This window comes from Lingula anatina, chromosome 7 (genome assembly GCF_051362555.1).
Source record: "Lingula anatina isolate TDL-2025a chromosome 7, LinAna3.0, whole genome shotgun sequence".
In the NCBI taxonomy this organism is placed as follows: domain Eukaryota; kingdom Metazoa; phylum Brachiopoda; class Lingulata; order Lingulida; family Lingulidae; genus Lingula; species Lingula anatina.
In genome coordinates, this window is record NC_141773.1 from 21,046,312 (window position 1) to 21,072,109 (window position 25,798).

Genomic DNA, 25,798 nt, shown 5'->3' on the forward strand with positions numbered 1-25,798 from the left:
GGGTGACGTAGATTTATGTAACTAACGCCAAAATTGGCTTTATGAAGTGTCTTGGAGAAGAACTAAGGCGTAAGTCAAAGTACTCCGGCTAGGGATGACGGGTTTTGTGAACTTTGTGCTAAAACCAATGAGGCTTTTTAAAAGTAAAAAGGCTATTAAGTTTAGGAAGTACAAAGATATTGTCTAAAAAGAAAGGATATCAAAATTAATTAAATGAAAAATTACAATGCCTTTAATTTTACGCCATAGTGTTCCACGATATGCCTCTTTTGATAATCGTTAATTTTTCTTTCGTATTTGACTGACACATTTCACATCTTATAAATCTTGGATGATTTCTCTTCTTATATTCGTGCCTTCTCCGTCCTTCCGCTTATCACTACATGGTGTTGGGGTCCGGCCACCGCAAATGTACCACACAACATACATATTTATTAGTTAAATAACACCCTATGTGGCTCCGTGACCTTTCTTAATATAGTTTCAGACAGCGAATGGGCCAGTCCCTCCAGTACATTTCAGAAGAAGATGACCGCTAAAGCTTTGGTCAGTTTTGCAGCACTTGTGGCCTTCGCTACACAATATGGTAAGTTTGATTGAAAAAAAGTGAGTAACGCATTTGCGTTGCTTTATTTATTGTTTGTGTTTGTGTTACCTGTCAAAAAGTAATGAAACTTAATTTTTGATCTAAATTAGGAAAATAGGACCAGTTCTCCCAACCACTTAAAATTTGGCGCCGAATGCTGGTCATCCTTCCAACCTCAATAACTATAGTTGACATTTTCATACAACAATAACGGGCATTGTATAAAATTAAAAACATTTAAATTGTGAAGCCGTAGTACTCTCCGTGCTGGTCAGAACACTCCTTCTGTTCCGCTCTGCTGATATGGAAGACTTAATGATTTAGTTCTGCACCTATAGATAAGACCTACGTACGTACAAGTGCGGGGATGCCTCCCCTCCGTATCACACTGAAGATCACCGGACAAAGACTATCATTAACTTTAGCACACAGGGACCAAGGGGCAGTTGTATCGTGCAAAGGAGGGCGGTGTATTTAACGTTTTTTCTTCTGTTTTTGGAGACGGAAGACGCCGCACGTTACCATAGTAACGCGTATTCGTGCCCATCTTCTTCGGGCGATGAAGCGTTAAACAGGTACAGCGATATCTATTTGGCCACAATCAAATAACGGGCTTTTATAATTTTAAAAACACAACCAAGTAAGTTAAAAAAGCGAAATGGTAGAAAGACTGAAAATATGCAGAGAGGACTTTAGCCCAGAGACTTTTTTAAGTGTTTCTTTCTCTGACACCCCATCTAGCGCGTTTAAAACTTGTAAGACCACCTCAAGAACTAATGTTAGGCATTTTTTTACATGTATTAACTTATTTCACATACCCTTTGGACATTAAAATGACCAAGATACAAAGAAATTAGATTGTGAAACACAATGCAATGAATGGCAAGGGAAGAAAAAGGAATTAACGTTAAACTGACTTTATCGTTGTATGTCGCCATGTAATTAAAACAGTTCAATGAACAGGGGTCACTGCTTTTACCTTTTTAGATGGCTAATGTGTTAGAGACAAAGTTTTGAATATCGTCTACAAAAGTGACAAAAAGGCATTACTGAAAAAAATCTTCCCTCTTTTCTTCCGAACTAAGGTGAAAATAAAAAATTTATTTGAGAAACAAATAATTAAAAATGCACAGCCTAGCATTTCGTGCGTTGCTAAGGCAGTCCTCTCGTGAGACATGGAATCTTAAATAACCTGTCACTGAAATTGATGCTTTACGTGTCCTGTCCAGCACTTGCTGGTTACACCTCTGAGAAATGACCTAAGAGATGTAAAAACACATGCCGCCGTTTGTGAAATGTATTACCCCATCAAGGTGTTTTAGAGCATTCCTTTCATATCCCACTTTCCTTTGATATCAAATCTGAGTCAACTTCTTCTAGTGCATCACTGAGTGACAGTCAAAGCTTCTAAAATGACCAGCATCACGTGACGCGGATGAGTTGCGTTTGAAATATGGACGTTGGGTTAGTAGTAATAGTTATAGAGCCCACGCACATGGACGCAAGGCAGCAAACATACTTAATAGTTCAAGAATGGCTTCGAGAAAATGTGTTTTGATATATATAAAACTCTTCCTGCGTCAGGATAGACCTTCCTTATCTCTATGTTATCTTTGGGAAAGCGGCTGTATCACAGTAACTACGTTTCCTGAGTCGGACAGACTGATGGATGTCCTTCCGCTAAGATATTTTATTGCGTTATCGTCACTTTCCAAAATACCCTAAAATATCACTGTAGAGTTCTTAAGTTATATTGATTTTCATTTAATTTACATGCCAACCACTATTTCTCTGTGTGACGTAAGGCTAGTAAGTGGCTATATTTCCTTGGTATTTCCACATCGCATTAAAATGCAATTATTTCGGTCTTGGAATTATGTAAACGTCTCCAAGAGACCATTCCCAGAGACTATCGTACTAACTTTGGATGGAACTATCTCCAAGGGGATTCTCGCTTTATTGCAATTAACTTAAGCGGCTTAGATGTCTGTCAAGCCTACTGTAGCTGATAAGGGGTAATTAACAATCGTTTAGCAGCTTTAGCAGGAGTGCCAGACATCTGAGCCACATAAGCTGAAAGCAATTTAGCGAGAAACCCCGTGGAGATGGGCTGATCCTGTATGATCGATCTAAGGATGGGAACCAAGTCTAAGGGACTATTCCCATAGATATTTGGATCGATCTATCTCCCTGGGGAGTCTCACTAAATTGCTGTCAACTTGGCCGGCTTAAATGTCTATCAGGCCTAGTAAAGCGGATTTGGTAGGCGTGACAGACATTTAAGCCAGTTAGTTGATAACAATTTAGCGAGACTCCCCGGAGTTAGATCGATCTAGATGGATCGATCTGTGTATGGGAACCCAGTCCAAAATGAGGTTTATTTCCTACGTAGTGGGTGCACTTATGTTATTTATAAAAGGAACAGGAATTTGTAAGTGCACGGAAAATTCGCAAACTTATACGCTCTGATACGACAAATATGATTTCAAGCAGGAATTTATTTTCCTGTCGTAATCACTAATTAAATCTTGACGACTTATCATATTGCAACCATTATGGATTGGTGAGCAAACGACAGCGGGAAATTCTAGTTCAGAAACACAAATAAAAAGGTTCTGTCTCTGCGTGTTTAACCTTTGGATGTCATGTGAAATCAAGGCTAGTTAAGAATCCCTCATTAAATGTGGTGCACAATCTCCCATGGCACATAGGGCCTGTGCGCCAATTTGCCCCTAGGCTTAAAGAAGAAGAGATATACGCCATGTTGATTTCGGCCTTTTCTGATGAGCCTAGTAATAAAAGAACTCATAGGCTCCCACAGACCATGATAACAATCAACGGAATACCGTGTATTACTATTTTATAACCTTCAATATCATTATTATACATCATGCATATACTTGTAAATATCTTAATCTTAATCGCAAACCACAAGATGTGAGTTACTCATCTGATAACAGTAAATATAGGTTACTGGCATTCTATAGTAAATCTTAATTGAAACAATTGATCATACCGTAAATGTTGCCTTGACAAGCTAAGGGCGTGACGGTGAATAAGCCCAAGCCAACAGGATCTTTGCTTGTCATATCTAAGCACCCTGACTACAAAAACGGCAAGCAAGCACAATACGTTCTATAACATTACCATAGCGTTTTATATAAACCTTATGCTAACGTTGTAGTAACGTTCTGTGTTTTTTTGAGTATGACACCCTGCCCAAAATTCACAAAGATTAGCATTTTCGTGTCTGCAGACAGTACTGGAATTGCTACTCTGCAACCCGAGGCTCTACCTAGAAAGCATTTCATTTGAAAGAAAGAGCCTTGATTTCGCATGACATTCAAAGGTTAAACAAGCAGGGACAGAAGCTTTGTATTTGTGTTTCAAAACCAGAATTGTCCGGTGTAGTTCATTCGAATTCACCAATCCGTAATGGTTGCAAAATCTAAGAATATGATAAGTCGTCGACATTCAATAAGTGTTTAGTATAGGCAAATAGATTCCTGCTTGAAATTATATTTGTGGTGGTAAAATGAAGTCAATTGCAAGAAAAGAGTTGTCTGCGATGGCATAAGACGTAACCAATGTTACACAGTGATTCCTTCTTCCAGGAAGTGCCAGAGAATGCAGGTTTTGTCAGTTCATCAACATGCGGTACAGCGGTCTTCCAAAAATAGAGGGCATGGACTTCGATAAGCTGCTTCCTTCGTCTGTGCCAGGAATGAACGACACGGCTTGTCATGACGGTACCAGTACTGAAACAATGCCCTGCGGGGATAATCCCTGCTTGACGGCAGACTTGCAAGTAGATATATCGGCGTCTGTCCCCATTGGAGAAGGGGTAAGTTTGACTAATAAAGTGTGTCATTTCTAAAGGGTAAAAGGTTTTTTTCTTTTTTGAATTATGAGAAATACTGTTTCGATTCTCACTCAAATGGACTATGATCGCTTTTATCACCATTGCGCTATCTAGAGACAATGAAAAGCCCGTTCAAACTAAGGTGTTATATAAGTGGATTGTCCTCTATATTCGCATTTTCAATTTCTCTTTTTAAAAAGTTTGGCATCAATATTTATATGATCAGGCATTTTTCTTTTGATATCTAATGTAACAGAACTCGATCAGCTACGGAATGGTTCTGACAATGGTGATGCGCATGTGCGGTACAGCCGGGGCCACGGGTTGCTCCCCTCTCACCATGGACACAAGGATGGGACCCCCTCAGGGCCCCAACAACGAACAGCAGACTATCCGCGACTTGCTGGCCCAGATGGCGCAAAATATGAATCAGTCTGTGACCCCAGCTTTGTCCGGCCAGCAGTGCATGTGCGACAGTGATGGCTGTAACTCGGCGAAGTCCACCATGTCGCTGGTGGATGTGGCCCCCACTACTACCGCCGCCGCCACCACGGGGTCACCAGACACGGCCACCAAGGGGGACAAAAACGGCGGAGCTTCTCCGCACAGCGCCATCTATTGTTTCGTATTGATGGTCTTAATTGCTGCCTTCAGCATGTGAGGTTGGATTATGTGGATGTAGAAACTGTCTAAATATAGACTAAATATTGTTAGTCAGAAAAATTATATGAATTGGAATAATCCAAGGTAGCCCAAGTTTCGCAAATTAGCGTAAAATCAAGCGAGGTTTTGAGGAGAGTTGGATAAGAAACAATTAAGGCGACGAGTGGGGCAACGAATAAAAACTAACAGAATCTATCGACATACAGGTATATACTGAGTAGTTCTGGTTGTTTTCTTACCTCATTTTCTAGTCTCAGTGCCAACAGTCTTAAACTAGGATGGTTTCAATTGATAGATATACCGTAGAAAATCATTAAGGTTATTTTGTGCTCGTTAACTTGGCAATTGGATACATATTGTTGAATAGCACGTAGGTAAAATGTGGCTAAAGTAAATGTGGGGAGTTTTGTGTAGTACTCATACAATGCAACTTGGTAAGTTGAATATCTGCGCAGTTGAAAATAATATCAAGAATACAAAGTAAATGAAGGCATTCCGAGACTGTGTTTTTTTAATTCTGGCTATTTTCAACTGTGATTAATAGGGAAATTAATTTGGAACTACTTGTGTCACTGTTATAGCTTGTGTCACTGCTCACTAAGTTTAAGGCTAGAAGTTTAGTAGATTATTTCAAGTAAAAACTGTATTTTAAAAAGAATTCATTTACATTTTTGATGTTACATAAGGAAAAACTTAAATTTAGAGCCTGGTATTCTCGATACACGAGGCCAGCGGACTGACAGTTTTACCCCTATTCTTTATGAATTTGTTTACTCTTTAAGTGATCTCGATCTCCCTGCATGAGCATTTGCCAACCTTTGATTCACCATATCATGACAGCATTTTACGCCTACTGTTCTTAGTCAAAACAATAAAGATTACCACGTCAAAGTTCCAAATAGATGAGCTGCGCCCGTCTACCGATTTTCATTAAAAGTTTATGCGAAATTGTGAAATGAGACGGAGTCGGGATAACGTCAGACCAATGTCATCTTGCCATCAGAAACTGAAGGGCAGCCATTGTGAAACGATTGTATAGGCCTATGTAAAAGATTTAATTGAATATGGAATTATTACCGGCTTTCTTTGGTCATCTATCCCCTCTTATAGTGTTCTTTGTAGTGTCAGCGTAATATAATGATATTCATACCGAAATAAACTGTTATTTCAAGGTAAAATGCTATTTTGTTGGATGTTCCATTTATCGCACGGATAGGACAACCGCACTGTGCTGTCTCAACTATCGCATTTTAAAAAAATAGCCTTGACTCTAATGCTCACTCTCTTTTAAGCACACGACTGGATATTTGTTGATTTTTACGAACACCCCCACCCCCACCCCCACCAATTACGCTCTTTGGGCCATTTACTTTTCACACCATGTAAGGTGACAATTCTTTTAAAATCGCTGTACGGAGGGGAATGGTATTTATTGACTCTCTTACTGCGTAGGATAGATTCTCCAGCTACTGTCAGAAGGGAACCCAAGGGAACGTCTCTAATAAAAACTATGAAGAGGGCTTTCGTTAATGACTTTTTAAGTGAGTGCTCAAGTAACATTTTAATTTTTACATTGTTTGTTTTAATCAATTTTTTTAAATGAGGATGATTATTATTATTATTATCATTATTTGTCATTTTCTTTCCTACTTCAGTTAGATAAACAGCAGCAATATGTAAGTCAATGATAATAAACTCTTGGTTGCAGAAACACCGGCAAACTATACAATGTACACCAATGAAAATACAAAAGAAATGCACGTCTAAGTACTTGATGCACATTATTACACTTAGACCCCATTTCCAGAGATTAGATCGATCTACTTTAGATCGACCTAACTCCCTGGGTGTTCACGCTAAATAGCTGTCAGCCGGGCGGACACGAAAGTTAATTACCACCTTACAGCTTGTAAAAGTCGGAACGGACATTTAAGCCGGATTATCTGACAGTAATCTAGTGAGACTCCCCGCGGGGATAGATCGATCTAAAAGCTCAGGGAATACAGCCTTACATTTACTTTAAATACGTTTAAGCTCAAATTGTTGACACAAAAATAAGCGGTGCCCCCATTGACCTACCTGTAAAAGGGGCGTGGCTTCTTGGGGCCTATTAGACTTACTAGTCTTATGAGTGGGGCGTTTTTTTTTTTCAATTACATTTTTGTAGCTATCCTATCTGTGGATAATTCTGTTGATGAACATCACATAAAAAGTAGGACAGACAAAAGCAGGTTGCTTCTTTTGTTCCTGAAAAAATATGTACCAGTCATTACTTTAAAATTGTATTTTCTTTGGTCATTTCACCAGTAAATTATTCTTTCCTCGCTTTCGCCGTATTGAAAAAAACATGAACATGTCTTGCTGAATATGCTTATATGTCTGAATGTTCTTACTTAAAAATCGAAAACATATTAATGCCATAGGCACTGAACATGCTTATGTAAAGTATAAGGGCATTTTAACCGCAGATACACTACCTCTATTTTGTAACTAAGCATTAGTCATTTTAAAAGCATAGCCAACTGAGAGTAAAAGAGACCTGGGGATTTTTTTCTCGGTGTATGATTACCCAAGAGTAATGACTAAAGCCCGATGACCTAGAGGATTGTAGTGAAAATAAGACTACAAATACATAACAGAACAGTAGCTTTAATCTCATATTAATATTTTGCTAAAAGCGTTAAATGGTGGCTCCACAGGGACGATTAAAAGCCCCTCACGTAATGGGTTCGTGGGATGACTAAGTGTATGCTATCTCCACCTTTGTAAAATTGAACTAAATGGAAACTCAGCCGCCTCTGCCCATCCAGGGTATAAAAGAACTGCAGCCACATCTCGCCGGGACCATTGCAATTTCATAGGGAATAGATTTTGTTAGGGTACAGATGTTCATGATCACGTTATGTATTTTATTTTTACTGCCTTATTTATCCCATTGTGAATAACCAGTGAGATGTAAAGAATTGGCAGACAGGCGAGAGCGCGGCGAAGAGATGAAAAAAGCTGACATAATTCTATATGTAATTTTTGTTTTATGGAATCACTCTCTTGCACACAAGTGCTAATTCTCAATATTTTGTGCTTCGCCTCTGCATTTCTTTCTATGACGCCACTCCCGGCTATTACTGATCACTCTGAGAAATTCTCCCCACCTCTTGCGGATTTTTAGCACATTTTCTAGTCTGAAGAGTAGTAACGGTTTTATCACTTTGCCAAATTTGCGCGAACATTCATTGCACTTTCACTTCTTTTTAAATTGCAAATTGTGCATAGAAATACCACTTGAGTCATCTAAAAGAGTGTTACCCTCAATAAAGAAACAAACACAGAAAAAAATCGAGAATAAAAAGCTCACACGAGGTCCCTTTAACTGTGCGACTACGTGTCAAGGAAGGCGTTTGAAATTTATCCCAAGATAGGACTATATGTCCAATGGGTTCTTTCGGGTGTATTAGGAAGGGAATCAAGCCAGAATTTATGTCCTGTCTCGCAACACTTAATGTTCCGTGGTGTAACACCAGGTTGATCTCAGAACTGCGTACTAGTGTAGATATCCCTCTAGAAACAAAATCGGATACCAAGATACCAAGCCAGAAAACAGTGTATGTGTTACAAGCCGGTTGATGGTTTTGCGACCGTTTCACACTTGTCTATGCTTTGCGATGAATGCTGATATAAAATCAAGTAAATATGTTGCGAACAGATTTAAAGCTGTTTTATTAGATAATCCAAAACACCGAAAGAGACGCCAGTGGAAAAAATACAAAACTGTGTAATTGTCACCATACATGTACGCTAAGGCTTCAAATGTTGTTCGTTTTATCGCTTTGTGTGCATGCAGGTGAACATGAACATTTTCCGGGTATTGTCGCAAATTGCCTAGATATGCTACTCGTGGAGCCACGGATACAGTATTGTTATATGGCGGTACATCCAAAACATTAAGCACATCAATAAAAACGTGGTTCTGATCAGCCAAGTACCAGGTCACCGCAAATGCAAACTGCAAATTCGGGTCATGCCTTCCACATATATTGTATTTCAATCATGTATAACCTTTTTTTAAATCCAGTATCTTTTGTCAACAGCGCACGTCTTTGCCTCCGCCTTTATAACATCAGCAAAATGTCTAATTTTCCTGTAGAGAAGAACTTATCACTTGATCTTATCAACACGGAAAGGCATATGTGCATAATTTTGCAGATGTGCACCCACAGTAAATATACCTTAGTGAAAAAAAATTGTACAAAGATCAACCCGAGTCAGGTATATATTATGGTGAGATGAAATAAATTCATACCTGGCCATACAATATGTGATATGGATTCGGTACTGGCGTCATGTTGAACCACGACTTTGTACGCTAAAAACAGTTTTGCACATGCAATAATATATATTTACTGCCGTATTGTTCACAAAACGTTCTGTATAGTGAGTACTGATACCAGCGACAACACATAGTCAGTTTCCACTGTTGTTGGGTTCAGTGCCATTTCTCAGGTACGGTTTGCCTGAAACCTTTGGCGACATCTTCACTGCAGACATTGCGCGCTTGCAATAACGGAAATTTCCTAAAGGGTCCTATAGGACCCTGTCAGAAATTGGCCCATAATTCTAAAGGGTCCTATAAGACATCTGTCCTAAAATTCTTATTCATGTTGTCACCATTGGGCAGTTTCGATCGACATCAATGCCCAAATTAAGTGATCTTATTTTTGCTTCTTTGTTCTCAACAGTGTCAGTCATATACAGTGTACGTGTAATCCACAGATGAACTCTCTCCTACTCTTATTCAATTTGTTTGGGATAGAAAAAAAAGAAGCAAACTACTGCTACACGGCATTCTACTCGTGAAAGAGCCCTAGTACATATACATATACATAGACATGGAGGTCAGATGGAAATATGTAACGTTAGTTTAAGAGAACATAGCCACAAAAGGAATGATCAGCACGGTGTAGATGGCGGCTCGGAGCGACCCTGCCCCCGTTGTGGGTCCAGTTGTAGTGACCGGGGCTTTAGTAGTGGTCATTTCCACCAAGGACATCGCGGACGGTTCCTTGTTACAGCCGTCACCGTTAGCGCATGCGCACTGCTGTCCAGAGATCGTGGGGGTGATGGACATGTTCGCATTTTGCACCATCTGGGATATCTGGTCTCTGAGCGTTGACTGTTCGTTGTTTGGTGGTTGGGGCGGTCCCACTTTGGTGTCCATGGTGATAGGGGTACACCCTGTACTTCCGGCCTGTCCGCACATGCGCATCACCATTGTCATGGTCGTCGTGTAACTGACCGTTTGCTGGAATGAAAGGAAAATAGGCATATTTCAAACGTAGCCACCAATCGAGTTTGCAGGTACATGGATAGGATGGTACCATACCTTCGTGTCATGGGAAGAGCAAACGTCAAAATGACAATGAAGACACATTGCAATTAAAATAAAATCAAACTATAAAGTATTTTTAATAGTTGAAAGAGTAAACACCGATTATGAAATTATGACACCTGACGGTCTTTGTGTGTGATTAGAAGCTTTCGAACTTCTGATAGAGGTACTCGTTGCTGCCCTGTCATGGAGGAGTATAGTGAAATACCCCAATGAAGCTTCTGTTTCTTCAGATATTTTTTGATGAGAATTGTGCAACTCATAGAACGTTGCAGTCAATTCGTCATGTGTTCCCAGACTTTCCATGCAGTTTTCTTTTCCACTTGGGCAAATTGGGATACAGTGTCGCAGTCTATGCAAGTATAAACACTGGACATTCATGTACCAAGATTTCTGTGAACTAAGTGATGCACATATCTCACTAGCAGGAATGAAGCGGAACTTCTTGCTTATACTAAATGCAACCAAAAGGTCGGCCCTTCCTTGTTGTGGCAGAACAACTACTGCAAGTACAACTACTGTTCGAACAAAGATCTATTTAAAGCCAAGCATGATGGCATCAGCAGTATGTACCATGATTCTGGAATCTGCTTCCCAATGGTTTTTGGGAGATAGGTTGGCCATGTGTTGAGCAGGGGCACAGTGTGGGCACAGTGCACATGCTACATTTGTGTTAAGGGTTTCAACAACTCTGTCTTGTTGTCGTTCATGCGAAGAAACTGTTTCCAGTTCCTTGGTATGGCGCAAGACAACTCCACCCGTCTTCGTTGTGTTGGGCCTCTCCTTCACGAAGGTAGCATACCGCCCTTTCTCTGGTTCTTGCTTTTAGGCTGTTGTTGAAATACCGGTCTCATGCAACGTCTCCATTTTGAGCCTGATTTTGTTGGCTTTTGATTTGAGGGAACAAACACCTTTGCAGTGTCGTCACCAAATCTTGCCTCCGCCAGGTGTGGAAATGCTGTGCTGGCGAGTAACGCACCATCCATAATGCTTACATCTGTTCTTGGCCTTACATGGAGATGAAAATTTCACGTGTTGCTCAAGGCAATCTATAAGGTGAGAATTCTGCCGTGGCAAACGAAGCTGCCCAAAGAAAGATAGAAATAGTGGAATTGGGTGGTTTTCATTGCTTAAAAAGCTGCCCAAGTCACCATTTCTTGTCTGGCATGCAACAGATACATGTAACCTTGAACAGAGAGAAGATTCACTTTGGAAAAAACTGGCCTTTGAGTCGCCTTACAGGAGAGTTGTGCTTGTTTGTTGAACGGTACTGTGTTGTTTATGGTAATGGTAGCTGTTATTGGCTTTGTATTTGTCAGAAGACGCTCCTTCACGAAGGTTGCATACCGCCCTTTGCCATTTGTTTGTATGGACGTGTGGTACTCAGTTCATTCCTTTTCCATTATGTCCAGTAATTGTGGTCTGGAAATGTCTAAACTCTCCTCCTGAAATGGGTTTCCCTTGTCGTCGATTATATTCACCAGTGAATTAAATTGTTTGGCAAATATCCTCTGGGTGGCATCAGTTTGCTCATGGCAGTTTGTTTGGCTGCCACTCTCTCTTTTTCCTACAATGGATGCTTCAAACTCCTCAAATGGGTTCTGGCCCAGGTACAGCCCATCGCAGAAGAGCTTCGTCATCAGGTGTCAGTCCAAACATTCCACCTTCATTTTTCATCACCCCGTTGTTTTGCTCATGACCATGGTCAATGGCTATCAAGAAAGGCAAATGTTCTTTGAAACTTGTCCAAAACGAGCTTCCCCTTCAGGAATTTTTGAGCAACATCAGCATGGGTTGCACCAAGGCTACACACGTAAGTTATTACAGGAACAGACATTCATCGGGCGTAATGAGTATAGTTTAGACAAGATATGTGCATCAAGAGCCTTGTGTACTTACACAGCTTCTTCAGAGTGATGCTAATATGACAACATAAATTAACATAGATATTAACATACCTGTACATAAAAAAAACAATTTGAGACCATCCTTTTGCATTGGTTGATAGGAAAATATGTTTATTTGTACTGGTTGCTAGGAAAATGGTGTCTATAGTAACTGCCCTATACTTACATCTTGGCCAATCGGCGTGGAGGCAGAAATATCCACTTGCAGATCTGTCAGTGTGCAAGGGTTATCCCCGCAAGGCATCGTTTCAGTACTTGTGCCATCATAGCAAGCTGTATCGTTCATCCCTGGCACAGATGAAGGAAGGATGCTATCCCAGTCCATGCCCTCGATTTGAGGCATACCGCTGTACCGCATGTGGAGGAACATGCAAAATCGGCAGTCTCTGGCGCTTCCTGGAATGAAAATCATAATGAAGCGTGATAAAACTCAATCACAGGATAATCGTTAGTTTCCTATGTAAACAACTGTTTCATCTCTGCTTCATGCCACCAAGAATATCCGACGTATGTTGTATTGCTGTGTATAACATTTAAAAAAAGTTTTATTAAAAAAAAAAAAAGCAAGCAAGCAGAGAAGAGCATCATGCGATTTATGCAGTTAAAGGTGGATGGATATTGTTTTCCCAGTCTTAGTTGTATCATGCAGAAATGTTCTTGGAAAATTTTGACCAATTTCCAATAACCTTGGACATCCCCCCACCCCCACCCCCACCCCCAGATCCACTCCTGGTAACACTATGACTCAAAGTGTTACACACGCACATCGTAATGATAAGGTTATCCGAACGCAAATTCTACCTCCATTGTGACCTTTAACTGCCTTAAAGCTAATTCCATTTATTTCTGGTAGCACTGGGAATTTAAAAAAGCCTTTAAATACTGTTCGTACACCCAAAATTTGACACCCTTCATAGTGCCAGATTCAAGTCACATGTTGCTGAGATACGCTGCATTGTCGGATAGAGTTGAGTCCAATATGGCGCCTAACATGTCATGGGTGGTTCAAGTGCATTTTCTAAATGCATATTTGAATAAAAACAAACAAGGAGAGTCGCGTTATTGTTATTCAATTCACAGCTGTAAAATGCATATACGCATAACTCAAAATGTTTAACTGAACCTGCTTTTTTAATTGCCAGTCCCTAAAAACGGTGCAATTCATTTAAGTTTAACAATAACTGCCTTGTACGGGTTGTCTATTCAGTGTCTATTAGCGGATTTGACGGCTAGCTTTGTAGTGGGTCGCCATATTTGATCCTCGGACTAGTTAGTCTCTATTCTGAATGGGGCCTTAGACTATTGCACACTATTGTACTCCAGTCAGCTGTTCATGCGCATAAGGTTGCGTGTATATCCCACCACCCTGAGCTTCAGAGATAACTTGACACTAACCTCTTCACAATAGCCTATCTTCATCGTGTCAAGTTACCTCTGACCACATTCGATTGCCCCCGCCGCCCGCCAATCAAATTTAAAGCCCGCACTCAATGACTCATTGAACGATCTAGCCAATGAACGCGAACGAGTCAAAGCGCGCTTTGTTCAAATCCGGACCAATCAGAGATAAGGCTCAATATCAGGGACTTACCGTAACCTGTGAGCAGCACGCAAAATACATCATCCCTCAGTAGATAATGATGCAGGGCCTCAAACTGCTCTGGTTTCAATTCCGATATACTTTTATTTTGCAAAGAATCAAGAGATAACTTAACACATTATTTTACGTAGTCACTCGTAGAAGACGCCATGCTTTCTTTGTGTACGGTTATGCACTCGGCACTACTCGGATGTCTCCGCACTCGACAATAACTTTGTTGTTAGTATGGAGCTTGCGGAATCAGCCGAGGATTACCGATTGACGGTCAACCAATCAGCGTTTTCACCAAACTTTGGTGAAAATTTTTGAAACTTGGATTCGATTGGCTTATATAAACTAGGTCAAACTATTTTCGTCAGAGGTAACTTGACACGATGAAGATAGGCTATTGTGAGGAGGTTAGTGTCAAGTTATCTCTGAAGCTCAGGGTGATATCCCACTGGCCTGCATAAAAAAGCACTGCTGTTACGACCTTCTGTTTGCGAAAATGCGGTTTATCACTTTTCACAAATATTTTTCAGATTTGACATTTTTCTGGCTGCCAGGGGCAACAGCCACCAGGTGAAAATATTTACACGTAACAGTGTAAAAATAACAGCTCTCTGCCAAGCAGTTGTGTAATATACTACACATACAACGTTTTACACATCAACTGAATAACAGTACAATAAAACATACTGTACCAGTGCGGCAAAAATTCGTAGACCTTGATGCAAGTCTGATGATTGTTTAAATTTCAAAATTTCTACTCTGATTTATTAATTTGTATTCAGAGGGTTGTGTGATTACATGAACAAAATATCTCCATTCTGTCCCGACCAAAAACTATGATGGGCATTTTGATGCCGATTACCGTTTAAGGATAGTTAGGAAAATGTAGTAATGATGGTGTCAAATTTACGCGTTCGACGAAATTAAATACAGGTTCAATATATGTTATTTTCATTTTCCACCACGGTTCACAGAGCGTTATTGATAAATCTACATGCAGCTTTGCTCGATGCTCAATCCGAACTAATAGCAGATAACCAGCTTCTTCAGAATGCTTATTGATCGCGGCATCCACAGCAGACAATATTGTATTTCTACAACCGGTTCCATGTGTAGTCTTCAGCGCTGATGGTTAATCCTTAGGCACGAGATCGTAAAAATAAGCTACAACTGACGCTCAATCTAGTTTTGTTTACCGTTATACGCATTAGCTTTATACAGTGTATACACGACATAATTTACATCTTGCACCGAGTTAGTTGGTTTTCATTCAAAAGGGTTTGTAGAGTGATTGTGACTTTTATCAATATTTTCTGTAAAATAATAATAATAATAAAAATATAGAAAAAAATTAGCGTAACTGTTGCCCTTCTCTCACAAGCCACTTTGCTAAAAAAATCCGAAATTAGTGTAACTTATATCTGGGTATTAACAGAAACCATGGATATCTCTCCATATTACTCTACCATCCTTTCTTTCTCTCTCGTTCGGTGCTTTTCTCTTACACTGTACAATATTAACCTGCAAACCACAGTGAAACCTAAGACATTGCCAGTCAAATTTCAGTGTACCAAAATTCAGAAACGAACGTTTTAAAACACCTGTGTCCCTTTTTTATTAAACTTTTAGTGGTCTGTGTTTATTATTATTATTATTATTATTATTATTATTATTATTTCATCTCTCAATATGCTCTTCATACCTTTATCCCTTTTCCGTATTAAATTTTAGTGGTCTGTATTATTATTATTATTATTATTATTATTATTATTATTATTATTATTATTATTCAATATGTTCATCATCTTGGCCTTGCCCATGGCGTTTTCAACACCGCCTGAGCAAACTACCCCGATATGTCATTCTTCACTCCTTCAGACACCACACTGCAGAAAAATAAAAGATCATGACCATTCGGTGATCGTAAAACGCACAGGAGCTATACTACCTACCATATTCCACTACCAGGGCTACCAAGACTGCAAACTTTAACACAATATTGCTGGCTGCCATCTTTCCTTCCTGTCGGTGCTGCAATGGTATATGCGCCTTAGTTAGAGATCAATGGTGACGAACTGTCAACAGGTTTTATACAGCTAATAGTTAATACCATTTCCAGTCAGTTTAAAGCTTGATATATATACAGAATCTTGATGATGCATCCCGGTGTAAGAGCAGTTCTCTGGATTTGATGAAACCAACACTGTTATTTGTGGAATCAGTTGGGTTGGCATTTTTGCCATAAATTAAAAAAAAACAAGGTACTGCTTTGAAACATAATCGTACAATAAACAGTCCTTTGATTTCATTTTATAAAATAGGGAAATACTGCCTACAGAAAGTGCACAAGTGAGCAAAGCTGAGGAGTTTGATAGTTGGAAGAGATTCGATAGTCTGGAGAGGGTTTCAATAACCACTGTATCAGTGCATTGGAACCTGCTAACATGCGCTGTACATATTTGGAGCAAGTATATATACCAGGGTCTTGGGGAATTTAATTACATAACATCATTTGCTCCTTTCTATTTTTCAACGGGACATTTATAAAGGGCCCCTTATATAGAAAATATCTATTTGCTGAATCTTTCCATGCTCCTTTTTATGTACAGACACAGATAGCCATCACATATAGCCATCATCTGCGTCTGTCGTCGTCGCCGTTGTCGCCGTCGTGCACTTTTACCGATAACACGATAAGTGGAAAACCGTTTTTGCTTTTGGCTTGAAACTTACAGAACTGATGAATATTCATAATACGCAGGTCAAGTTCGAAAATCAGCATGATCGGGCCATTTTTAGGGAAGTTATGCTATCTTTTTCACTTTTTAAAGCATATATGCAGCACCGATAACACGATAAGTGGAAAACCGTTTTACTTTTTGGCTTGAAACTTACAACACTGATGAATATTCATAATCCGAAGGTCAAGTTCGAAATAGCATGATCGGGTCATTTTTAGGGAAGTTACGCTGTTTTTTCACTTTTTTCAACATATATGCAACACTGATAACACAATATAAGAAAAACAGATAGGCCAATTGTCATTTTACTCCCAGGAGTAGTCAAACTTACTAAAACGCAGGTTGAGTTCGAAAATCAGCATAATCGGGCCTTTATTTTAGAAGTTATGCTGTTTTTTCACATTTCCTCAGATTCAATTCTTAGGCATGTTAACAGTCTCATTATTTAACTAATAAGATACATAAATGTGTTTGTTTGATATTTCCTGCATCTTTACAACATTGTTAGTTGATTATGTAAAAATGATGGTAAACTTGTTATCGTGTATTGTGTAATAAAGTGTCAAAAATGGAAAAAAACTCATATCATTGCAGTTTGTCAGATTCAATCATCCACTATGTTCAGAATCTCAGAATGGAGGAAATTGGACATTTAACACTGTTGTATTGATATTTTTCCTATCTCATCAATTTTCTTAGTTGGTCATATAAAAATGGCAGTAAAATGTTTATTTTGTTTTATGTTTAAAAAGTGTTAAAATGGAAATAAGCCCATTTCAGAACAGTGCTGTCTTGTTTACATTTTGGCATTTTTAAGACGTGACTTTGAAGTTCCATGGGCCTGCAGACCTTTGCTAGTCACGTTTTCTGAATGTTCATGTTACTAATATTCTATTATTAAAAATTGATGGTCATTATGCTGTTAAACATTATGTAATATTGCATCAAAATTTGAAGAAACCCCTATTTTGGGCACTGCTCCCATGATGACCATTTAAGAAAAATCATGTCAATTACTGTTTTCAAACTTACAGGAAAGAAACATGGGTCTAAAATACAGCTTCAGTAGGCAATGCAGTCTCTTTGGTAATTTGTTCTGGCAATAAAACATTTTTTTGTGAAAATTTAATTTTTTACTTATTGGCATTTTCAAGGTGTGACTTTGAAGTTCCATGATCCTGAAGACCTTTGCTTGTCACGTTTTCTGAATGTCCGTGTTACTAATATTCTATTATTAAAAATTGATGGTCATTATGCTGTTAAGCATTATGTAATGTTGAATCAAAATAGAAGAAAACACAATTTTTGGTGCTGCTGCCATGATGACCATTATGGGAAAACTGTGTCACTTATGACTGTCAAACCTTTAAAAAAGAAACACTGGACTAAAATGCAGAATGAGTTGGAAAAGCAGTCTAATTGGCTTCTTTTTCTGGAAGTTATACATTTGAGTGAAATATTCATTATCTTTTTGGCATATTCATTGTGGGACTCGGAGCTCCCACGGACATGAAGCCGAATGGTAATCAAATTTTCTACATGTACATGCTATTTATAGTCAATAATCAAAAATTGGTGATAATTATTCGATAATTTATTATGTAATGTTACATCAAAATTGACAACATTCTTTTTGCACTGCTACTGCAAACATTCTGAAAAGAAAACTGTTACTTATTATTATTTTTAACTTACAAGTATGATTTTTAGGATTGGCATGCAGTTCAAATTAGAAAGCCAGGTCAATTGGGTTATCATTTATTATTGAATTTATGCACTTTTGTGTGAAATTTTCATTTTTCTCATTCTGGCACTTTCTAAGTAAAAACTTGAACTCTGATGGGCCTGAAGCCTTATGCTTTTACTTTCGTGGTGTTACCTGTTGTGCATAATTAAAATTTGATGTTGACTGTGCAGTAAAACATAATGTATTATTGCATCAGTATTGGTAGTCTCCTATTTTGTGCATTATTGTTTTGTGCTTTTCTTAAGATGTGACTTATGGGCCTGAAAGACCTTTGAGAGGTTCAGTCTGTTAATATCCCTTGGGTATCATTTAGCTAAAGTCTGAGTTATAAAATCATTTGCCTAATTGATAGGCCATTAAATTTGCCTAATTGATAGGCCATTAAACTCCCAAAAGTTAAGCTCTCTGCTAGATTAATAATAAGGAAGCAGTGATAATTACGCAGGTTATTATAGGTCTTTCAGGCCCATATATAATAGAAGATTAAAAGTTTGAATAGCAGCTTCATTGGAATTATATTTACCTCAGGCTCTGCCAAGGAGGTTATATTTTCACCCCTGTTTGTCTGTCATCAACATAACTCAAAAAGTTATGGACCGATTTTGCTGAAATTTTCAGGAACTGTCAGAATTGGGCCAAAGAGGACAATGATTTGTTTTTATTGGTGGTCTTTCTCAATAATTAATCAATAATCAATAATAATCAACCATTGCTGCCTTGGCAGAGGTCTGCACTCTCGGTGGTTTTCTAGTTTTGTTATGTTTTCCTTTACAATTTTTTCTCAAACACTTGCATTTGTGACTTTTAACTCTCATCCGCTCTCAAGGCTCAGCACATTTTCTGTATTTCCACATAAGCAATTGTATTGTTTTTTATGTCTTTAAACATTATGTAATATTATTTTATGCACTGTCATCATTTTTCAGATATTGAGACTTTCATTATGTGACTTTGGTCTCTCATGGTCCTGAAACTGTAATCTTATTGAAGGGGTGGATTGAGACCATCTTCTGGGTCTTCCGGAAGACAGTCAGGTTATTAAGTTTATATTGACTGGTATCTATTTTTTTCTGTTGGAAGACCATCAAAATGGAGGATGGATCAACATCTATATATATATATATAGATACTTCGGAATACTGTCAGAAAATATCTCAGGGTCCGCTCCTGTTATTGACCATGTTACCTGTTGTGCATGATTAAAATTCAGCGTTGACTGACAGTACTATTATGTATATATAAGCATTATTTATTATTGCATCAAAATTGACAAAATGACCTTTTTTTGCATCTTTATTTTCTGTTTTTTGTCTGTACATTTGACAGCTTTGCTGCCTTGTTTAGATCTTGAGGGAGACGAACTGCATTTCCCGGGATTGTTTGAAGATAGCAGTCTAGTGCCCAGAACATTAACTTGCAGCATATCTATCTTGTTATCGTTTTTTAATGGCATTGTTTTTTTTTTTTACATAAGCCATAACTTAATGCTTTTGTGTCGCTGATCCCAGATTCATACTTTACTAAGAATTGGTATATATATTTTATATTTCATTTTTATCTTCCATTTCGTCTACTTTTCTATTTGTTTCATTTTTATTTTTATCCTTGGGTAGGAGTGAGGGGTCATGGATGATAAGAGGTATACTTTTTTGAGAAGCTTTTTACACACACAACCCTCGTTTTGCAAAGTGGGAGTTGTCTCATGCAATCTCACTCCTTCTCCTCCTCCTCATTTCCTCCTCATCATCATTCCACCATCCTCATCCTCATTTCTTCCTCATCCTCCTCCTCCTCACCATCACCCAGTACAGACTACATATATAATTTGCGTTTTGCCACTGACGCAAAGGAAACTTTCATCACCGGGGAGAGAGAGAGAGAGAGAGAGAGAGTGAGTCATCTGAAAGATAAGCTCTGGTGGTGAAGCTTAAATTTGCCCAGGGACGCGAGATGCAATGTGTGCCTGCCGCTGATCGATATTCAACCGTCAAGATCAAACACTGCAAGACCGCCTGGGTTCTAGTGGATAGTTTTCTCTTTCACGCTATATTTTCTTGTCAGAGACAGAAAACAACAACGCAACCAGAGATTTGATAAATAAGAAAGAAATAACGTAAGAAAAAACATATCTTATAAAAATATGATTGAATTGCTTTCGTTTATACATGTTTGAAATGATATACATTTATAGAAGATGGGAGCCATCACTCTAGTGTGTTTTGACTTTCTCTGATGGGCTTCGTGACGCAACAATATGCGACAAGTACCGGTGGCAACCGTTAATTGCAAACAAGTATCTGTATTGATCTGGGAAAAAATAAACCAGTATTCTTTATGCGAATTTTAAGAGATTAGCAGACGAAAATTTAAGATTCGCACGTTGGACTTTGACGTGGTAAGATACGGTTAATGAATTTTATTTGAGCAGTGACCAACCACTAAACTATCGCTTTGAAACTCATATTGTTCAGCATGCACAAACAGTAACTTTTTGCACGCATTTTTTAAAATCTTTGCTTGAGACATGCCCCGTGAACGGGCACCTCAATTCCTTTTAGTTTCTTAAGTGACGGGAGTTTTTTTTTCTGAGAATTTTCTGAGTCACTTTTTTTATCCCGTGATAGCAATGTGCCTCTTTTTATGTGGCACTCCACTTCCCAGGCACTACTACGAGTCAATGAAGATTAAATAAAGTCCTTGCATTTGATGATGTTAGCCTTTGGCCGCCATATTAGACCAAAGGAAATACCAAAAACATGCTACTAACAGTTTCAGTATTTTGATCCAAAGTGATAAAAATTTCATGTTTTTATCACAGGTCTCTTCCCAGCAAGCTCAAAACGCTATTATAACGTTACATTAATACAACCCAAAAACGTTATGGTAACGTTATGATAACGTTCTGGGTTTGTTGGGTAACAACATTTCTGTATGCAAAGTGTGAACTGGAACTGATGCAGTGCCAACTTAGGATCTATAATCTTGTGTTAAGACATCATTACTGCTCGTCAGAGTCTACAGCTCCCTCACACATTTTAACCCTCCCTCTCCTGGTCTGTCGCTCTCTTGCAAGTACTTGAATTCATTACAGACATATTTATTCAAAAAAAGAAAAAAAAACGCTCGGGGCGCGAACACTGCATATTACTCACTCGTTACTCACTCCAAGACGTGGTAAATCGCTTTTAGAGTCCGATCTTACTTCTAATCAATAATTGTATTGGAGATAAATAGACAGACGCACAGACGGCTAGGAATGTCTGGTCTCAGTAGAATAACACATCTTTAAGAAAGCTACATTAACCCCCCAACTCCCCATCATATCTGGAAATAGAAGCAATGATTTTTGTGAAATTTCTAGAACATAGTATACCATGTTTATCACGTAGAGTTATATGAATACATGGTTTCCTACTAACGATTCTCCTTTTATGATGTCTTTATATGTTTTTTCTTGTTGTTGTAGATGTTGACGGTTTGTAGTACGAAAGACACTCACAAGAAAATAATTGCATCCTAATCGTAAATCTGTGAATCTGACACCGTTCCAGAAATTATTGACTCTGTGACCTCAGTTCAGATAGGATGGCAAAGAAAAATAGCCAATGTCAGTTAATTCCGGGAACTTTCTCGTCAAGAAGCCAAAATGCAACGTAAAATGCAACGTCAACAGGAAAGAGAAGCCCCGCGTGCAGTACAGAGCAACGCATTGCAAGCCGCTGCACCGCCGTATTGATTGATTTGTATGTGTGTTTGAGTTCGACTGGCAGACAACTCCATTATAGGTCAAGTGACCCGCAAAATTGAATTGTAATTTGCCAGATACTTATTGCGTTTGCTGGAAGTAGATTTTTATGAAGTATTGATGCAGATTGAGTAACTTATTCATTGGCAGTCTGTTTCTGTTCGTCTGAGATGTGTGAGGCAATGGTGTCTGGTTGTTATCCCTGGTTTCCGCTGAAAAAAATGCACGATAAAACAACTCAGTATGAATGTTGCATTTGTCATTTATTTTAGCTATTAACCAAAATCCAGATCGACTTGCTTCCAACAGGGCGGTGTCATCATTCCTAAACATAAAACACAGTAATCTTATTGATTCATATTCTGCTTCTCTCCTCTCTGCCCGGTAGATTTAACGTAATTCCATTAAAAGGGTACTTATGAATCATTTCGTTCAAAAAAAAAAAGCTTAATTCCTTGTTGCCGCATTTTCATAATTGTCCATTCCTTTCCCCTCGTGATTTAGTCAGTGGTCAAGTGGTATAAACAAATAGGTGCTTCCTGAAATAGGGCTCTATGAGAAGAATACCGACGCTACAGTGGCCCTTTTTGACCAATGTTGTATTTTATTATTTATTTTATTATCAAATACATATTATACAAATTTTAATAAGTTTTGGCTGGGGTCCAGTTGACTTTAAATTTTATCGGCGCATTTTGACATATATATTTTTAGCTATTCAGTACAATTCAATTTTAATTTAAAAGTATAAAACTCTTTGATACATATATCTGACTTATTTATCCTGTTATTCATAAATTCAAACCCATGACATTTTAGTACTGAGTATTGTAAACTCAGCCGGTGGTAAAAGCAGTGAGAAACAGCGAACCATCCTCCATCCCTTCCTTTTTTGTAACTTTAACTCTGTTTAATTTTTGACCATTACCTCCCTCTGAATTTATCCAAACCCATTTGCTTTTTGATTATGAGATTGGTAAAGAGACAACTGGACGCACGTGGCTCACACACATGTATGTTATCCAACGTTCCTGGTCAAATTGCCTTGAATACAAATTGCTATGCTGAATACCCGGAATGTGACCTATTATATGTAAGCCAATCTCTTGGCTATTCTAATAATGAAGACTTCAGTGTATTGTCGAGATTGCTACCGGTACAGTTATTGCAAACTATCGATTGGAACTCTGAAGTAAATGACAGAATTCAACAAGAACAGTTGTATGCCTGTAAATTCACAGAATGCGGGAAGGGCATGTATCTAAGTTACTGAGAATTTCCAAATTTCAAACCTTCGTCTTAACAGTGGGCTGTTATTCACTGTTCATTATTTATAATTGTAATTGGCCATATCTATTCACATATGCTTCTTCACAGCTGGCATTTTCTTTTATTTCTGTTATAGCAAAATCAATATATCTCTGTAATTTCTTTTTATATTCTTCCTCTTCTTCTTATGATTATTATCATCATTATTTGACCAATTTAAAGATTTATTGCTGTACTCTTCGTATATACAATTTTCTATTCTCTTCTGAATAAATATTTCCTTTGTCTTTAAGGTAATGTTTTTATATATTTTTTTAAATGAAGGCGAAAACATTGGCGAAATGAAGGTGTGGAATTTAGCTATGTTATGAAAAGCAATTAACACAGTGTTGTATGTATGACACATGTATTAGATCTTAACCGACTCTTGGAAAGATCAACAATGCAGGGTTCTGTGTACATTATAGTGGTCAGTTTCACTGGGATGATTATACTCAGATATTAGCCTACAAACACCCAGATTTGAACCAAAAATCAATACTTCACTGTTCCTTTAAATTTTCAACACGCGCTACTCTGGGTCAAACAGCAGAAAAACGTGATTTTATTTTGTTAAAATGCTCCACACGGCTTTAAAGAAGCGTCTGTCAGTTGTTATCTCGGGGGTTGGGGGGGGGGGGTAGGGGGTAGACAGAGAGACCTGTTAACTGGGGAGAAAATTATTGCATATTTCCTATGTTTAAATGATAGAATTCTTAATCTGTTCAGATAACTGCTACATAACGTGCCATAAGCACAAAAACAGCTCGCAAATTGCTTTTTGTAATGTGTCGAAGCCGAACGAAAAATTTCCCCGAATCAATGCAGGGTTTATTTAACACGCATCTTATTGGTTTTAATGTGCGAAGTAAAGAGAAATCAGTTGCCTCTTTATCAGTTGAATATACACATCCATTAATGCAGGCTGTAGAGCCGCATTTGGCAACCAAATAAAAACGTGAATTTGCAACCATTTTTTCATTTGTCACTGAAACAGTATTATTTTAGAGATAGATGTGGGATCGGGATGTGGAACCGGTTTCAAAATGCGGTTCTACAGGGCGCTTGTGTTTTCTCCTTCTTGACGAAGACGCTGACCGTGTTCAGCAAGGTTTGATATTTATTGCGGTAGAGAAGATTACTGTCGATAAACACCGTCTGTGAAATGAAAATGACCTGAAGTCCTTCAGCTTGGTTTTAAGTTTAGGGCTTAGTTACACCCTCTTTTCTCAATAAGCGTCCGCGCTCAATCAAACACAAACTCACACACACACACACGCACGCACGCACGCACGCACGCACGCACACACACACACACACACACACAGCCCCTAAAAGCAATGGAACTTGCAGTTAAACGAGGTGTGTACGGACTACGCATTGCGGCAGACGTGTTGTTGCGATTGCGGTAGTTGAGATGGCCCGCGAGTTTAATCGCATCTGTAGAAACGCAATGTCCAGCACACTTATCGAGATCGCAATTAGCAACATATTAGTACAGCTGCTTTCGTCGCAAAAAATAATATCCACCTGTTTTTCTCTCTAAAATTTGACGTTTTAACTAAAATCACCTTTAACCCGGTCACATTAAATTATCTTTTGTTTATGTAAGTTTTTTTTGCATGACCTAGGCTCCGTGGCAAGTCAACGTCCGCCCTTACCCTGGGTGAGGTTACCATGCTCACAATGAACGCAGTGTCTTGCCACGTCTGTCACGCCCCAACGTATTATAAGAAGGCCAACAAAACGCTCTGTTTAGTTTTTTACTACTTAAGCGTCTGGTCTTACCATTACAATATTACGCACGACAGAAGAGGAAATAGAGAGACGGGAACAAGTCTCTGTGGAATTTGTGTATGCACGTGCGCACGTGAATGCGTGTGTGCAGGTGTTGAGAACTGGATTCCTACAGGTCTGAAAAAAATAGTAGAAAAATAGAGGAGGGTTATGTCCTCTGTCACCCAGTCACCGCCACTATATTCCTATACTTTTCAAATTCTATTTTCCTTATTAGATCCAGATGTAACTTTTGTTAAAATAGTATCATTTGAACAGGTAAAATTGTCTCGTCCTAGATTTTGACGCAGTTACGTCACGCTAATCCTAACCTGTATGTATCCCCTGTTACACGAGATTGCAGGTTCTTTGCAATGGTATCTGCGAACACAGACTGTAAGGCTTCTATTTCTTAGATAAGGAGGACTCACCAGTTTTACATTAGCACTGGACGTAATAGTTCAAAATAAATTCGAATAATAGTTC

At 38.5% G+C, this 25,798-nt stretch overlaps 2 protein-coding genes across 3 annotated transcripts; one reads left to right on the forward strand and one right to left on the reverse strand.

The window, feature by feature from the left end:
* Positions 1-427: 427 nt before the first annotated feature.
* LOC106155101 (uncharacterized) lies at positions 428-6,289 on the forward strand. Of its 2 annotated transcripts, none has more exons than XM_013529763.3 (3): positions 428-586; positions 4,201-4,430; positions 4,705-6,289. In XM_013529763.3, the coding sequence occupies exons 1-3, from the start codon at positions 529-531 to the stop codon at positions 5,107-5,109; spliced, it is 693 nt and encodes a 230-aa protein (XP_013385217.1). In that variant the 5' UTR covers positions 428-528; the 3' UTR covers positions 5,110-6,289. The 2 variants fall into 2 exon arrangements, with proteins under 2 accessions (XP_013385217.1, XP_013385218.1); XM_013529764.3 differs by lacking the exon at positions 428-586 and adding an exon at positions 978-1,161.
* Positions 6,290-8,810: 2,521 nt separating this feature from the next.
* On the reverse strand, positions 8,811-16,092 carry LOC106168801 (uncharacterized). Its single transcript, XM_013547993.2, has 3 exons — positions 15,948-16,092; positions 12,571-12,800; positions 8,811-10,410 (listed from the first exon to the last, which is right to left on the reverse strand). Exons 1-3 carry the CDS (start codon positions 16,006-16,008, stop codon positions 10,030-10,032), a joined length of 672 nt encoding a protein of 223 aa, XP_013403447.2. The 5' UTR covers positions 16,009-16,092; the 3' UTR covers positions 8,811-10,029.
* Between the last annotated feature and the right edge of the window lie 9,706 nt (positions 16,093-25,798).